This window comes from Tenrec ecaudatus, chromosome 10 (assembly GCF_050624435.1).
Source record: "Tenrec ecaudatus isolate mTenEca1 chromosome 10, mTenEca1.hap1, whole genome shotgun sequence".
Lineage (NCBI taxonomy): Eukaryota > Metazoa > Chordata > Mammalia > Afrosoricida > Tenrecidae > Tenrec > Tenrec ecaudatus.
Genome location: NC_134539.1, coordinates 36818422 through 36834329, shown reverse-complemented (window position 1 = coordinate 36834329; position 15908 = coordinate 36818422). Strand labels below are relative to the sequence as shown.

At 52.5% G+C, this 15908-nt stretch overlaps 1 protein-coding gene across 1 annotated transcript in view; it reads right to left on the bottom strand.

The window, feature by feature from the left end:
* Window positions 1-10277, bottom strand: part of GALNT12 (polypeptide N-acetylgalactosaminyltransferase 12) — a 30127-nt gene extending 19850 nt beyond the window's left edge. The window contains exon 1 of the mRNA XM_075558991.1: window positions 9907-10277. Within this exon, the coding sequence (XP_075415106.1) occupies window positions 9907-10277 (371 nt within the window). The remainder of the gene's footprint in view (window positions 1-9906) is intronic.
* Window positions 10278-15908: the final 5631 nt, after the last annotated feature.

Below are 15908 nucleotides of genomic sequence, written 5' to 3'. Positions count from 1 at the left end.
TCATGGGGTAGATTACTGCCTGTGTCGTTAGGTTACCGTATGGTGAAGAAAGCGAACGGTGCCTGGCTGTCAGAAAGAAGTGTCTGAAGTCTGAAAGGCTCCCCTGGAAACAAACAGCCGTCTGAATGAGGCCTCCCCTTCTCATTTGATCTCCCTTGCGATTCGATGGTCAAGGCGAATGCCTTCAGGGATCATTGTAAAGGAAGAAGCAGAAACATAGCAGGCCAAACAAAACTTTGCTCCAGTTTTTAATATGTTCTGCTTTCTTTTCTTTTGAGAGTTTTGTCTGTTCTGTCGTTGTTGGTTTGATTTGATATGCTTTCCTGTACACGAAATCCAGGATAGGTACGTCATAGAGACAGAGACTGGAGGAGTCGTTTCCTGGGGGCATGGCAAGGGAGACTGGTGGGTAACGGGGAGGCAGCCACAATGAGTACCAGAAAGAATGTCCTAAAATTGTTTGTGGTAATGCTTACACAACCCTTTTGAATATGACCGAACTACTGAAACGTGTGATATGTCAATTATATGTAAATAAAACTGTCAGAGTGGGGCACAGATCTATAAGCAACCCGTGTCGCTTCTATCCACGATGTGGGTACATGCAGTCACACAATAAACAATGGGGGGGGGTGGGGAATGTTCCAAAAGCACAAACAATGGTTACTTCTGAAATGTGGAATGGCCACTGACTTTCATTTACTTCTTTCTATTTCTCTGCATTTTAAACGTGCCTTAGCACGGACACGCATGATTTCTGTCGCCACAAAGAAAGTACTTTTATGTAGCTGGATCCTATTACTTCAGCTCCCATAACAAATGACTTCATGGGGCAAGCATGGAATCTTCTGCCCTCGCCTTTTGTCTTAGCCTGCTGTGTTTCTGCTGCTTCCTTTAAAGCGACTCCTAGAGGCAGCCAGCCTCCTTAGGAAGTCCAGTATGTCCTTCTAGACTGCCTCTCAACAGTGATCCTCATAGTGCCTCTAGGAAGGAAGCAACCCTTGCCCAGTGTGCTGACAGTAAAAGGCTGCAGATCCTTTGATTAGGCAGAAATAACTGCATGGCTTTTGACTTGGGGACAAAAGGAAGCACTGAGCCAATTTCATGGCAATCGGAGTAACAATATCATTCCCTAAGGGTCTGGGGACATATCCCCCGTGCTCTGTGAGGACATGGGCTGAGCCCTACGTGGCTTATCGGGACGCCTTGTACTGTACATTACCGCCGCACAGCACCGCGCGTGCTGATTGTTGACCACAGGTAAGGTACAGGGGAAGCGTTCTCATAAGCACTACACCCTTTAGCCCTCAGAACAACTTAATTGGGTCAGAACTACAGTAAGCCCCGATGGTATAATAGGAGAAGGCTCCAAAAAGGTCGGGGGAAATGGAATTCAAAGGTAAAAGGTAATGGACTTTTTCCACAAACTTTTCCGAGCCCCTCAAATATACGGTGAGGATGAATGGGTGCAGTGAACGCCTTATGATCTTTTATCTTCATCGTAAAGCCATCCCATAAATACCCTTTAAAAATAAAATTAAAACTCATATTCTTTGTGGAACAGGCCAGGGAGTTTATACTGCACACTGGTGAGTTTCAATTGTCGAAACCTTTTCCTTCTCCTTCACAGTAGGGGACCTTTCCTTCTTTTTCATGAGCCATGCTTCCAGCCCAGTCTATGGGGTTTATGTCGGGTGATCACACACACACACACACACACACACACACACTCACTCACACACACACTCACTCACACTCACACACACACTCACTCACACTCTGGAGGGTCACACGCCTGGCAAATCAGTATATTTGCTGACAATGCCATTTGAGTCCCAAGATCCAGAACTCAGAACTGGAATCCAGTTCTCATGCTGGACTTTACTACCATAGAAGTCCCGCACTCCCTTTATGTCTAAGTCCATCTGTGTTGTTTTTGATCGCTTGTAACCAAAAGAATCCTAACACACACACACACACACACACACACTACTTCGTTGAGTTACCTTTTCAATGGGAATTGGGTAAAGGTTTCTGGCACGGATCAGTTGTCCATTTATCAACTCGTACACATTTTTGTTTCATGCCACAGACTGCTATCCCCGCAACGTAACATCACTTACCCCACTTACTCCCCGGGTTTCCCGTTTCTATTCCTCCTTCCTTCCGCATCCCTTCTGAACTTTGTCCTTGGGTCTTTCCATATCCATATGGTTGCTTATTCTAGGCACGCATGCCTCCCTAGTGCTGTGGCCCCCTTGCTAGACCTCTCCGCTGTGTGGCAGAAACTGGAGCCATGCGGCGAGTTCAGTTTGAGACCTGAAGAATGAACCAATGTCTCAGGGGTCTGCTAGTCTCCATCTGACCAGTACGCCTGGTTTCTTTTATAATTTTGAATTTTGTTCCACATTTTGCTCCCATTCTGTCCAGGACCTTCTAATGTGATCCCTTTCAGAGCAGTTGATAGTGTAGCTGAGCACCATCTCCTTCTGGTCTCAGCGTTTTAGACACTGATGTTAACATAGTTCATTAGTCCACTGGACTGATGGTTTCCACGAGTCTTTTGATTTCCATCATCTTTCTTTCCTCAGAGAACAAGAATGGCACCATAGATGGCTACTGTGAGTTTAAACTGCTCCCGTCTCCAAAGTAAGAAGTAAATGTTATCTTTGTGGACTATGTTCAACAATTAACCTTGATGTCCCCCAAGACGATGGTCCTGAGCCCCCAGGCACAGTGACTCCGTCCTTCAAGGTTATGTCTAAGAAGTTTTCATGACTCTGCTCCCGTGTATGGGAGGCAGTCAGGAAAACCTTTTAGCTGTAGCCAGACACCTCCTGGGATTGAGATGATTCTGGTCTGGAAGACTAGAGAAAGATACAAGTCTTCAGGGACATCTGTGTCAATGACCTAACAATCGACATCTTACTGTGGTGAGTAGCAACTGGGGTCTGAAAAGCTGGTAAGCAGCCACCTGTGTTACCACTATTAATCTCATTCTTTATGGAGCAAAGAAGAGTCCAGATTGCTGGCTCCGCGACTCTGAGACCAGAAGAAAGGGATGGTGTGTGGCTCCCACTGCTGATGGTCTGAAAGGGAACACAGTAGAAAAGTGTGCATAGAGTAGGAGCAAAACATAGAACAACAGAGAGAGAGAGAGAGAGAGAGAGAGAGAGAGAGAGAGAGAGAGAGAGAGAGAGAGAGAGAGAGAGAGATCAGTCTTACTAGTTTGACAGGACCTGATGGAACCCTGAGAGGTTATGGCCCTGAGGACACTCCATGGCTCAACTTTCAGCCCAAAGATAGAGAGGCCTAGAAGATGAGATCAAGCGGGCAGCGTTTTCCCATGGATAACGCTCGGAGGGCAGCGAGATAAAGGAAAGGAGGAAGACGGGATGGTCAACACAAGGAAGAAGTGGGAAGAGTGCTGTCACATTGTGTGGACGGCAATCCGTGTTAGGACACGAAATGCATGTGACTTGAATGGAAAACCAATTCGAAATGAAAACCCAAAATAAAAATTTTAAGTTAAGGAACAGAGAGAGAAAGAGAGCAGGCTTTAAAGAAACAACTGACCCAAAGGACTACTGGACTCCAGGCACCACAGCCTCCACTAGACCTGAGACCAGAGGGTCTAGGTGGTACCCAGCAACCATCTCTTAGCTGCTCTGGCACAATTGAAGGTAAGTACAAGACAGGTCGAGCAAAATTAACATTCATGGGAGAAAAACAAATGAGACACAAGCAAACACATGAAAGGAATGAGCTGCTGTCCCTGGAGGCTCAGGTCTACCAAGGTCAATCAGAATAACTCAGCCCACAACGACCAGGCTCACCATCCTGCTCTGGTGAGGAGAAACTGGGTCTTAAATCAGCGTGAGCAGCCATCGAAGGTGCAACTATTGGTCTCATCTGGTCCAGAGGAAATAAAAGGGACGTAAAGCAAAGAGATGGAAACAACTCCTCCAATGGACTGTTGGACCACGTGAACAGCAGTCTCCACAACGCTGAGGCCAGAAGAACTAGCTGGTGCCCAGTCACCACCATGCCTAGAAACGGGATCATCCTAGAGGATCCTGGACAGAGTGGGAGGAAAATGTGGAATGAAATTCAAAATTCTAGATCATAACAGGCTCCCCGGTCAGTTACTGTACACATCGTAGGAACCCGGGACACGATGGCCCTTCATCATCTTCAGGTCAGCAACTGAACTCATCCCCACGACTCAAATTTCAACCAAATAACTGGCCTGTAAGGGGCACGATACCACTAGTGAGGTACACACACTTTAGAATACGAAACCGGGTGAGGGCAAAGGGGCAAAAGGGAGACAGGAAACAGGGAAGGAGTGGGGACAGCGACGCTAGACTGTGGGGATCGCCATGAGTGGGCTGAAACTGAAGGTGTCTGAAGGCTGGGTTTAGAGCTGATGGCCTGCTCTGGGAACCCCCCCCCAGTGACAACTTCAGAAACACTTTAAAGACCATACAGAGAGCATTTGCAAAACCAAGTGAAGTAAGCAGGAAGGCCAGGGAAACAGAAACTGAGAGAACAGAAATGGAGAACCCAACTGCAACAGAGGGAATGCTGACGCACTGTGGGGACCACCACCAATGTCACCGAACCGTCTGTGGATCAATTGCCGAATGCTGCGTCTGGCTTGCTAATTTGCTTGGCAAACTGTTAGCTCAGCCATGATCAGCTACTTTTTTTTTTTAAAAAGAATTCATAAAAGACCCTGTAGTTTACAACCTCTCAGAAGCAAAGGAACCACCCGTTAGTCCAAGAAGCGTTACACCCTGTATGTTTCTCTGAAGTTGATGCTGTGAGAACAGACAAGCATGTCTGCGAAAGAGACACAGCCCCCTCTGACCAGCTCCCTCTGCCAGCCCCAGCCAGACGAACACTTTCTGTCACTGAATGACCTTGGCTGAACGACTTTGAGGGTCTTTGCCCCCCAGCAGTCAACTCCTGAACTCAGAGCTCCAAGTCACTCATGCAAGTGTGTCATTAACAAGGCCCAAACCAGAGCAAGAGGTCAAGACACCCACACGGCCGAGACTCCATAGGCAGCTCTCCGACCCTCTGCCCCGGCTGAAAACAGCTCACGCCTGCCTCCGTAGCACCCCACCGTGGTACCTAGAGAAATACATGCCCGGCACGCTCCACCTTTGTCCTCCTGCGAAGGGTCTCTCTGAGTCAGAAAAGAGAAGCGGGCCACGATGATGACAGACAGCATTATAGAGATTATTACCTCAAGGCCGCTCTGCTCTATGAAAACAGGTAGCAAAGGTTTTAGTACAGGAGCATTCTTTTCAGCTCCCCTCAGGTCAGCCACTGACTCATGGCGATCCCATACACAGGGGGCTAGACACTGCCCGGGGTCCTTCCCCCATCCCTGTCATCCGCTGAGGATGCGGCCACTGAGAGCCACCATGTTACCCTTGGCTGATTTTCAGGAGATTGCCAGGCCTTTCTTTCTAGTCCGTCTGAGCCTGGGGGCTCCACGGAAGCCTGTGGGCAGCACAGCTGCACGCGAGCTCCACTGACGGACAGCGGGTAGCTATCTACGTAGGAGGTGACTTGTCCAGAAATGAAACCCAGGTCTCCTGCCTGGTGGATGAAAGTTCTACCACTGCTGTTGGCAATCATTGACTTGTGTGCACCTTACAGCTAAGCGAGCCGTCATGACTCATTCCAACGGCAGTGGGCTTGTCACGAACCCCTCCTTGGCCTAATCCTGGCCTGTTCCCACCTCCTCACAGTCCATCCCCCACCCCCACCCCCAGGCCCAATCGGATTCTGACTGGATGGTTCTATGGAAGGTTTCACGGGAGCTCTGGTGGCAAAGCAGTTAAAATGCTAGCGACCAACCACAAGAACCCAGCACAGCGGTCCCGGAGGGGAGAGAAGTGAGTCTGTTTCTTTAAACGCAGTTACACTCTGCGTTACAGGGTCCCGAGGAGTCAGAATCTCTGAGGTCAGTGGGTTGATGGGAGGTTGGAGGGGGAGTGTGTGTGTGGCAGGTCTCTTACACTGTAAACCCAGGACTGTCGGCTGGGTCCCCCAAGCGCCCCTCCTTGCTCAGGTCAAATGAGAGCTGCAAACCCTGTACTTACTCCCCTGCTAGGAAAAGACTCCTTGCCCCCCCTCTCCCCTCAGCACTGACACGGCTATAAAGAAGGCCATGCAGGAGTCGCTGGCACACGAAGGATTCGGCTCTCAGAGGGGCTCGGTCTACTCGGCGTCTCTCAGAATTCCAGCCAACTCTCCAAACTGACTCTTTACTGGTCTGGCCCTGTCCAGCGTCAAAGCAGACCTGATACCCAGCTTTGCAGACAGCCGGAAGAGCCAAGTCAAATAGTTTCCCAGTCATTTCCAGCTCTTGCTTCTGCTAGCGGGAGTTGGGAGTGTGACTTTAGGAGCCCTGGTGGAGTAGTGGTTGTGTGCTGGGCTGTGAACTGCAAGATCAGCAGTTCAAGACCACCAGTCTCCCTGAGGGAGAAAGACAGGGCTCTCTTTTCCCGTAAGTCTTTGAAGCTCACAGGCACAGTATTGCCCTGTCCTATAGGGGTGCTATGAGTCAGCATAGAGATTCAATGGCGATGCATCTGGTTTTGGGGTGGCTTTTTTGGTTAAAAACACCTAGGGGGCCTATGTACATACTCACAGATGAGTATGTCCTCATCCACACACTTAGATGTACAGTTTTCAAAACCTAAGAACGCTGAAGAGGAAGAAAGGTCTGGAGAACTATTTCTGAAAAGCAGCCAATGAAAGCCTTTCGGATATCAATAGTCCCATCCGCCAGGAGACAAAGGCTGGCATTTTGTTCCACTGAGCACTGGGTCGCCGTGAGTCAAGCGGCTGACTAGCATGTCTGTACTAGGAAGTCTAAAAGAACAAACAGCAAAATGTTAACCACTGGTCTCCCAAAATGGCAGGTGAATGCGTGATTTTTGTATCTATTTATTTTTGCTTCTCTGTATAAGCTGAAGTTTCTTAACTCAGCATAGATTGCTCTTAACTGAAGTACATAAACAATCCCTCACACATCCTCCAAGACAAGACAGGAGATACCAGACCTGGGTTCTAGACCAGCCTGGCAGAGGGGGCTGTGTGAGCACTGGGGGTGTCGCTTGGTCTGGCTGCTCTTGGGATCCTCCCTCCTGCAACATTCAATGACCCCTCTAAGGGGCCTTGGGGGTGTGGTGCGAAAGCCCAGTGGCAGGACGGTTAAGTACTCAATAAGTCACCAACAAGCCCGTGATTCAAACCACGCAGCAGCTCTGAAGGAGAAAGAGCCCGCAAATCGATGGCTCTCATCTCGGAGATGCCAGTCAGCTGAGACGACTACATCCTTCAGTTCCACTCTGTCACGTGAATGGGTTCGGAATGAGTGGGAATCTACTTGCTGCCACCCAACAGCACTATCCTTCCTCTGCCACTAGCCTGCTTGTTGATGAGACTCTAGTGGCAAGCCCCTCCCACTGTGAATTCAGGCTTGGCTGGTCCTGTTTCTCAGGCAGCTGGTCAGCTCTGCAGTCCTGCAAGAAACTCCAAACCAAGAAACTCCAAACCAAACTCACTGTGGCGATTGAGTCGATGCCGCCTCATAGCCACCTTATAGAACCTGGGGGAACTGCCCCTGTGAGTTTCGAGACTGTAATGCTTTAGGGGCTTAGAAAGCCCTGTCTTTCTCCTGCGGAGAGGCTGGTGGTCTCAAACTGCTGACCTTGCGTTTAGCAGCCCAGTGTGTAATTACTACACCACCAGGGTTCCTACAGGAACTAAAATAGAAGTGAGTCTCCACACGGGGCCCTGGCCTTCTTAAAACAGCACGACTCGAGCCTACTTTTTGTCTAGCCGGGCAAGAATAGCCGACCGGCCCCACAGCAGGAATGGAAGGCAGGAGGCATTCAGTGAACTCCTTATCACGCTGTGTTTGGATTAACTTCCCAGGGTCAATGCAACAGCCGGATCTATAAGCCAATCCTGATAGGGCACCAGGCAGCTGCATCACCATGGAGACGGGACACCATAGCCCCACGGTGTTTCAAAGCAATAGTCCCAGCCTCCAACAATAAAGGAAGCTGGGTTCCAGAAAAGAAACCTTGATGACCAATCCCTAGATGGCTCTCAGAAGCAGCCTTATGAGAATCCTCTCGCCAACAGGGGAGGAAACGGCAGGAACTGAACCACTGTGGGGTGCTAGGGCGAACCCACATGTTAGGCTATTTCTACTGGCTCCCTCTTTTACAGATGGGAAAACGGAGCCAAAGAGTGGCTAAGTAACAGGACTGATAGGGAAAAAACAGGCTTCTACCTCCCATGGGGTGAGTTCCCGTGAAAGCTGTGCCCCCCACCCTCCCCTTACTGCTTCGATGTGCAGCCAGACATTTGGGTAAAGAGGGGAAGGCTACACCCCTCACACACACCTACAAAGTTGTACGAAGAAATAGGAACAGAAAAATGCCCCAGGAAAAGCCTGGAGCTAGAGGTGAGTCCAAACCCAGCCCACTGCTGTGAGTTGATTCTGACGTGGTGCAGTCCTCTAGGACAGAGTAGAACCGTACGATAGGGTCTTTGGAAGGAGCCCCAGTGGTGTAGTGGATTATGAGTTAGGCTGCTAACCATTCGATCATCAGTTCTACTCCACCAACTGCTCCACAGGAGAAAGAGGAGGCTTTCAGCTCCCATAAAGGTTGTACAGCCTCTGACATCTAGAGGGGCAGTTGAGTCTCTGAGTTAGAATTGACTCGATGGCAGTGGGTTTTATGGGGGTTTTGAGGCTGTAAATCTTTAAGTAAGCAGACAGCTACATTTTCTCCCATGGAGTGGCTGGTGGGGTGAAATCACCAGCCAGATATAAAAAAAAAAATAGGGAGGGCAGTCAAGTTCAAGTCCATCCAAATTCTGAGGGCTAGAGGAGGGGAGAGGGCTCCTTATCCAGGTACTCATCCTCTCCATGACCAAAGTTCTGAGGAGCAGACCCCTACCATCCTGACACCAGCAGGAGGCCCACTGCCCCCTTATGGCCCTTGGGGAGGTCACCTAGCCTCTGAGCCCATCACACACTGGTGACCAGAGCAGAACTTACGAGGGGAAAGCGGGTGACAGCACACCGGGCAGGCTGTCCACAGTGGCTCCCTGAGGGACACTCTTTCTAAGCCCTCCTTCCCTCCAAGTCTGTAAGCAAGGGTCCACCAGAGACCTGGAACCTCACTGACAGGACGAGAGGCCAGGAATCCCGGATGCAAGATGGCAGCAGCCACCTGGCCTTCCTCCTGCTGCCATCGTGTTTCCTGGTGCGGAGCCCACACAGAGGGCACCCAATGGCCCGGCCAGCAGCTTCCACAGGAACTGGGCCTTCTGGCCTTACAGGCTCGGGTCCAGCACCACCCACAGGCTGGACTGGGCCGTGGCCAGAGGCGCCCTCCCCAGGGTCGCTCCTGCTCCTCGCCTCCGCGCTCCTGCCGCCTCGCTGCCCCCAAAGATCCGGGACCAGCCCTGGTGAGGAGAGGCGTGGGCAGCCACCTTTCGCCCACCTGCCAGGCTCGCCTCGCTCCCATCGAGGTCCAGGACTCACGGAGCCAGAGCGCCGCCGGCAGCGCGGGCCGCCTGAGGAGACTCCCCAAACCCACCTGCTGAGCGCCCCCCCAGGCCCTGTTTTCAGGGGGGAGGGCACTTAGCAACAGATCTGCCCGTTTCTGAGATGTGTCCATCCCCCCACCCCACCCCCACTTTCCCGCCTTCTCGCCCCTGCCCCAACTTGAACCTTAGGGGGCCCACACTTCCCAGGAAGGCTCGTTAAAGCGGGAGCCGCGCCCATGCAGAGCCCTGGTGCCCCCAGCCACTGTCCGGATGGGGAAACTGAGGCCCGGGGAGGGGCGGGCCGGGACTCACAGCGGGTTCCTGCGCTCGGGCAGGCGGCGGTGCAGCGAGATGCGGTCGCTGAGGTAGATGTTGATCTGGTGCCGCTGCACGCTCTCCTCCTGGCGCCGCAGCTCGTCGCCCTGCAGCTGCAGCCGCACCGCCTCGCCCTGCGCGCCCAGAGCGTCCGCCGGCAGCGGGGGCCGCGGCAGGACCGGGCCGGGATGCCCCGAGGGGCGCCGACTGCGCGGGGCCGCCCCCGCCGCGGCCGCCCGGGTCCCGCGCCGCGTCCTCAGCACCGAGCCGAGGCCGGCCAGAGCCAGCAGCGCCAGCAGCGCCAGCAGCGTCGTCCGGCTCCGCCGCGGCCCCAGCGGGCAGCGCCGCCGCCCCGCGCGCCCCCACATGCGCCCGCCAGCTGCGGCCAGCGGTGTGCGCGCCGCGGCCGAGGAGGTCGGGATCCCGGAACCGCCGCGCCGCGCCGCGCGGCCCGCCCCCGCCCCGCCCACCTGGCCCCGCCCCTTCCCGCCCAGCCCCGCCCCGCGCTCGCGCCCCCGGCGCGTCGGCCCCACCCCCGCCCCACCTGCCAGGCTGCTAACCTCCCGGGTCGCCGCGCCGCGCGGCCCCGCCCCGCCCACCTGGCCCCGCCCCTTCCCGCCCAGCCCCGCCCCGCGCTCGCGCCCCCGGCGCGTCGGCCCCACCCCCGCCCCACCTGCCAGGCTGCTAACCTCCCCGGTCGCTGCGCCGCTTGGCTGGAGCTGGCAGCCCGCGGCGTCCTGGCTGGGCGGCGGGGCGTGGACAGCGCTGTGGGCTGCGTCTTCCGTGCCGGGCCGAGCCCTGCCTGCGGGCGCGGGGGGGCCCAGCGATCCCCAGCTTCTGGAGCCTGCTCCCCTCGCCACCCCTGGGTGCCCTGCAAGGTCGCCTCGCCGCACGGGGCGCAAGCGCTGCCGGAAGCGCCCCGAGTGCAGGACGCGCGTCCCTTTGAATTCATTGTTGACGGTTGCACGTTCAGAAACTTCTTTTCACATTCAGTTATTTGGGGTCGCGGCCCCGGTTTAAGAAGCGACGGTCTAGGCTCGAATCTTTATGGGGCCAGGTCGCCATGCCTTTCTCTCGCCAACCCTCGGTTAGCAGCCTCGCGATGAAAGGTGCTCCCCCAGAGATCCCTAAGTAACCTCTCTAAACTAGCTCAGCGTGGTGAGCGCTCAATGAAGTGTGGTTAAGCCCCCCCATCCCCTGATGCTACCGATTGTACAGGCAAGGTCGCCATGAGTCCGTATCTGGTGGCTGGCAATGGATTGGCTCTCATCTGATGCGACCAGAGCAGGCACTGAGGGGATGCACTCCCATTTTCCAGAGGAGGGGCGCGAGGCCCCGTGAAGATAGTAGACACCAGGCCGTCTCACAGAGAAACAGCATGCTCAGGGTCTGGAGTGACCTCCCTCCTATTTGTCCACAACTGTGTGTTTTTGCGGAGGAGCCCCGGTGGTGTTGTGGTTACACATTGCGCTTAGGGGAGAAAGGTCAGCAGTTTGAAACCCTGTGCGGAAAAGACAGGGGCTTTCTAGAGCCACTGTGAGTGGGGGTCAACGCCTGGCTGTGCGTTTGTTTTCCAGTGTGGTGTTTCCTGCATGCACCAAGTAGGGCTGCTAACAGTAAGGTGCAAAAACTCCAGCCACTCTTGGGGACACGGACAGTGACTTCAAGAAAGATACTGACTCCAAGGAAGAATTTCCTCAGGAGGAGGGGGAAAACAACAACACGTACATCCCCTGCCAAAGCATTCCTGCAGAGTTCCCTGCCTTCTGGCGACATCAGTGGACTAGAGGGGACAAGGAAGCCTGCAGGGGGGGCTGGGAATATCTATCAGGACCAGGGCTAGTGAGAGCCTGAGGTCCTCACCAAGGTGCAAAAAATATAGAGGTTGGACGGCCCACCCATCTCTGTGTTGTTACTGTTGAGCTGTTTCCAGCCCTGGCAACACCCAAGACCTCAACGTATGTGGAGTTGAACTGCTCCCTAAGGTGTCCAAGGCTGGGATTTCAGAAGGAGATTTGAGAGACGTGTGGCCTGTCTTCCCAGGGGCCTCTCGGTGGGTTTGACTTGCCAGTTTTTTGGTCGGCAATCAAGTGCTTCCACATCTGCACCACTTTTAAAAAGCAAAATGTAAAAACAAAATAAATAAATAAAGCAAAATGTAAACAACTCATGATGAACAAACTACCAACATTTTAAATGAGGGCAGAATCTGGCCCTCTGTGGGCACAATTCATCTCTCACCTCACTATGCCCCCACGCCCCAGTTCTCTTCCTCAGTGGTAGTGGTGATCTCATGGATATAGACGGATGTAAACAGGAATCAGCTCTCACTCATACACTGATATCCAGATAATGCTGACTCATAGTGACCCTGTAGGGCAGGATGGAACTGTGACTCTTTCCAGGAGTAGAACGTCCCCACCGGCACCCCCAGTCTTTCTCCCATGGAGCGACTGGTAGTTTCGAACTGTTGACCTTAAGGTTTGCAGCCCAACCATAAGCACTATGTCACCAGGGCTCCCTTAATTCCCACCCTGGTCAGGTCACAGAGAAGAAGGGAGGGGCTCGGTGTATACACATGATCTCGGCACTTGGCACAGTGCCAGGCACACAGTTTGAACTCAATTGCTATTCCTGCACCTCCAACGCTTGTCTCAGGCATGGGTTTCCGTGCCCGAGGGAGAGCACAGCCTGGTTAAGTGCAGGAAGAGGTTACCCTCCAAATGCAACAAACACACATTTCTAGGGTCTTGTTACAGGGAGAAAATCCGCCCCTGGGAACTCCAGGAAGGTACAAGGGAGGCCTGCTGGGTGGGGTGCCAGTTCTCCCAGAAACCAGAGATTCGTCCTTTGAACTTCCTTATTCGATTGCACTTTAAAAAGTTTTTCCAGGACCCACCTCCCGACTTACCTGAGGAACAGGTCAAGGGAAGTGTGTTTTCTAAGACCACAGCTGGCCACTGGCAGAACTGGAAACGGAACTGAATAAGAGGGTGCGGCAGAAACTGCTGGATGTGGGCCAGTAGCTTCTTCTCATCTTCCTTAACCGTGGAGCCCTTGATGGCTCACCTGCCCAGGGCTCGATCTCGGGTCTTCCAGAATGAACACTAGATTTCCCAGCCACACTTGCAGGAGGGGTAGCCGTGTCACTAAGTGCACCACAAGTGGGTTATAATCGGTGATGTCGTTGGGGACTCATGGGAATGTGTTCAAGGAAATGCTGCATCGTTCCTTCTCCCACTGGCTGGATGGTGGCTGAAGCCTAAGCAACTACTTGGGTTCAGGAAGTGAGAACCATGGACTGAACATGGTGAAAAATCACTGCAGAAGGAGCCACGAGCCCCTAACATTGTGAATGTAAACCAGTTGACTGCCTCCTTCCAGGCTTCCTTTACGTGAGAGAGAAGCGAGCCTCACCCTCACGCAGGCAGCTGTTTCTGTGGATTTTGTCTCATACAGAGTCAAACCTAATTCTAACTCGAGATAGAGGCACAATTGCAAGAGGACCCTCCCAAAATCTGCCTCTGTGAGTACTGGAGTTATAAACAAGCTTGGGAATTCTTGGGAATCTATCTCCTTGAATCAGGGAACTCTTATAGCTGCTTTGTCCAATAGTCAGAGATTACAAGACTCAGAGATTATGCATACAGAGCCATCCAACTTCCAACGGGTTCTTGAGATCGTGTGTTTTGGGGCACGGAGCTGCCGTGGAAGAAATCCAACTCTCTTGATTCCCCCTCATGCTGGAGAGAGACCACAGGCAGACATGGTAGTCAATAGTGCCATGTGAACCCAACCTTCCACCAACCCTGCCAGTCCAAGCATCAGACACGTGAGCGAAGAGGTCAGCTGGAAAGGGGTCCTATAGCCCTTAGCCATTTGAGTCCTGGCCGGTTGTGCAAGTAATCTCATGTGGGGCCCCAGATGCAGAGAAGAGAGGTAGCCCCTCCTAGGCCTGACCCACAGAATCCGCGAGTGTGTCGTTGCTTTACGCCCTTAGGGAATGGCATGATGCGTGGCCCAGTAATAAGTAACTGTTCCAAGGGATGATTTCAGCCAACATAATCTGATTCCACAAGATGCATTGAATCCGGGAGGTACTAGACACATTAGAGTGAATGAGAGGCTTTTTGTTTTAAACACCAGAGAGACATAGAATCGAGTGGAGGAGACAGATGGTAAACTGCTCATGTACTAGAGCCATGGTAAGTATGTTCAAGGAGCGGTATAGAGTGCTGTAAGGGTTGATAAGAGTGGAGCCTAATCTAGTCTCGCCAGTTCAACAGGCTTCTCAGAACCACTATGCGAACATGGGTACTTAAAGTCCTATTCGAGATGGAAATCATAGCTTAGGTTCATCTGGAACACTCTCTCTGTTGGCATCTACCTTAGAGAGAATGATTTTGCATTTCCAGCGCATACAGATTGCAAACGCGACACCTGCGTCTATTATTTTCACCGTGGGACCAAGGTCTAAAGATTTTCATTAAATGCCCTTTCAGAAATGACAAGTCTATAAAGGTTAGGAAGCATGACTCTCATCCGGTTTGGTCGTTTTGCAGATGGTGAGCCTCAGACACAGGGCGAGGGGAAGGTCTCCCCCAAACCAGCGGCTCCTGTAGAATTAAAATCGAACTTGATGTTCTTTTCTTCACACGGTCTGTGGTTGCTGGTGCCACCTTTACCCCCCAGGAAAGAGGCCTTTTGTGATCTTCTCCTGCAGGCACCTGGAGGGAACTGGGCATGGGATGGGCCAGGGAAAACTGCACCTGTTGCAGACACCTGACCACTGGGAGGCAACCCTACACTCCACCCACAGAGCTCAGGGCCCCACCTGCTGGCTGGTTCTGAAGGGCAGGTGTGAACAGAAGGTCCTGGAACTGTGCCTTTGGGCCTCTGTCCAGACATCTAGTACACTAAGATCTGAGATCAGATTAGAAAACAGGCAAGGATTACAACTCCCAGAATTTGGATCCGTTTACCTACTGGAATGCTTCCCAGTAGAGAGGTTCTGTTGTGCCTCTCTAGAAAGTGATGGAATTAGAGACTTTGGGACACAAGGTTCAAATCCCCACAGGCTGGATAAGAGCAGTTACTTACTGAGCACTCGCTGTGTCCTACCAACTGCTAGACGCCATTTGGCCACCTCATTTCAAGGTCCCTAGATGTTGGGCTGCTCAGTGCAAAGTTGGTGGTTCAAACCCACCAGCCAACCCCTGGGAGGAAGATGGGCCTATCATCGACTCATAAAGATTGACTGCCTCAGAAACTCTACAAGGTTGGAATCAACTTCACAGCAGGGCGGGGGTGTTGATTTTATGGTTCAGGGAGGTACAGATGGTCTACACTCCACCCCTAACCAAAAGGTGAGTAATCCACATCCAATCAGCAGAGCTACGATAGACAGGTCTGGCAATCCATGTCGGTTGGATCACAGTCATTGAAAACCTCATGAGGTATAGCCCTCTCAGTAGCATGCGAAGTTGCCGTGTGCCAGAATGGGTTCAACACCAACAGGGTCTGTTTGTTTGCTCATTTCCTGTTCTTGACCGTCTTGCCAGGTAGACAGGTAAGGGAATTTAGGTTCAGAGAAGTAGAGTGGTGTCTCCAAAGCCACATAACATGCAACTGGCAACAGCCAGGATCCAAAGCCAGGTCTTCTGACTTCTAGCACTTCCCAATGCACAGCTGGCTGTTTGGGCGAGCACATGGCAGCTTAGCTTAGTGGTGAAGAGCGTAAAACGGGAGCCCATTGCTGAGCTCAAATCCCAGTCTTACCTCTCTCTCTTTCTCTCTCTCTCCACTTGATGTGCTTAGCTATAAAACGCGGGGACAGTAATAGCACCTGTGTAGGGTTGTTGGGAGGCGGAGTGAGAAGATGGAGATCCATCACTAGGAAAGAGTCTCGCCCAGAGTAAGTTATCATTGTGACGTACTACATTGGAAGAGTCGGCTTCCTCTCATACCTCTCCCCAAGTTGAGTACTTTGCCCTTAGTTT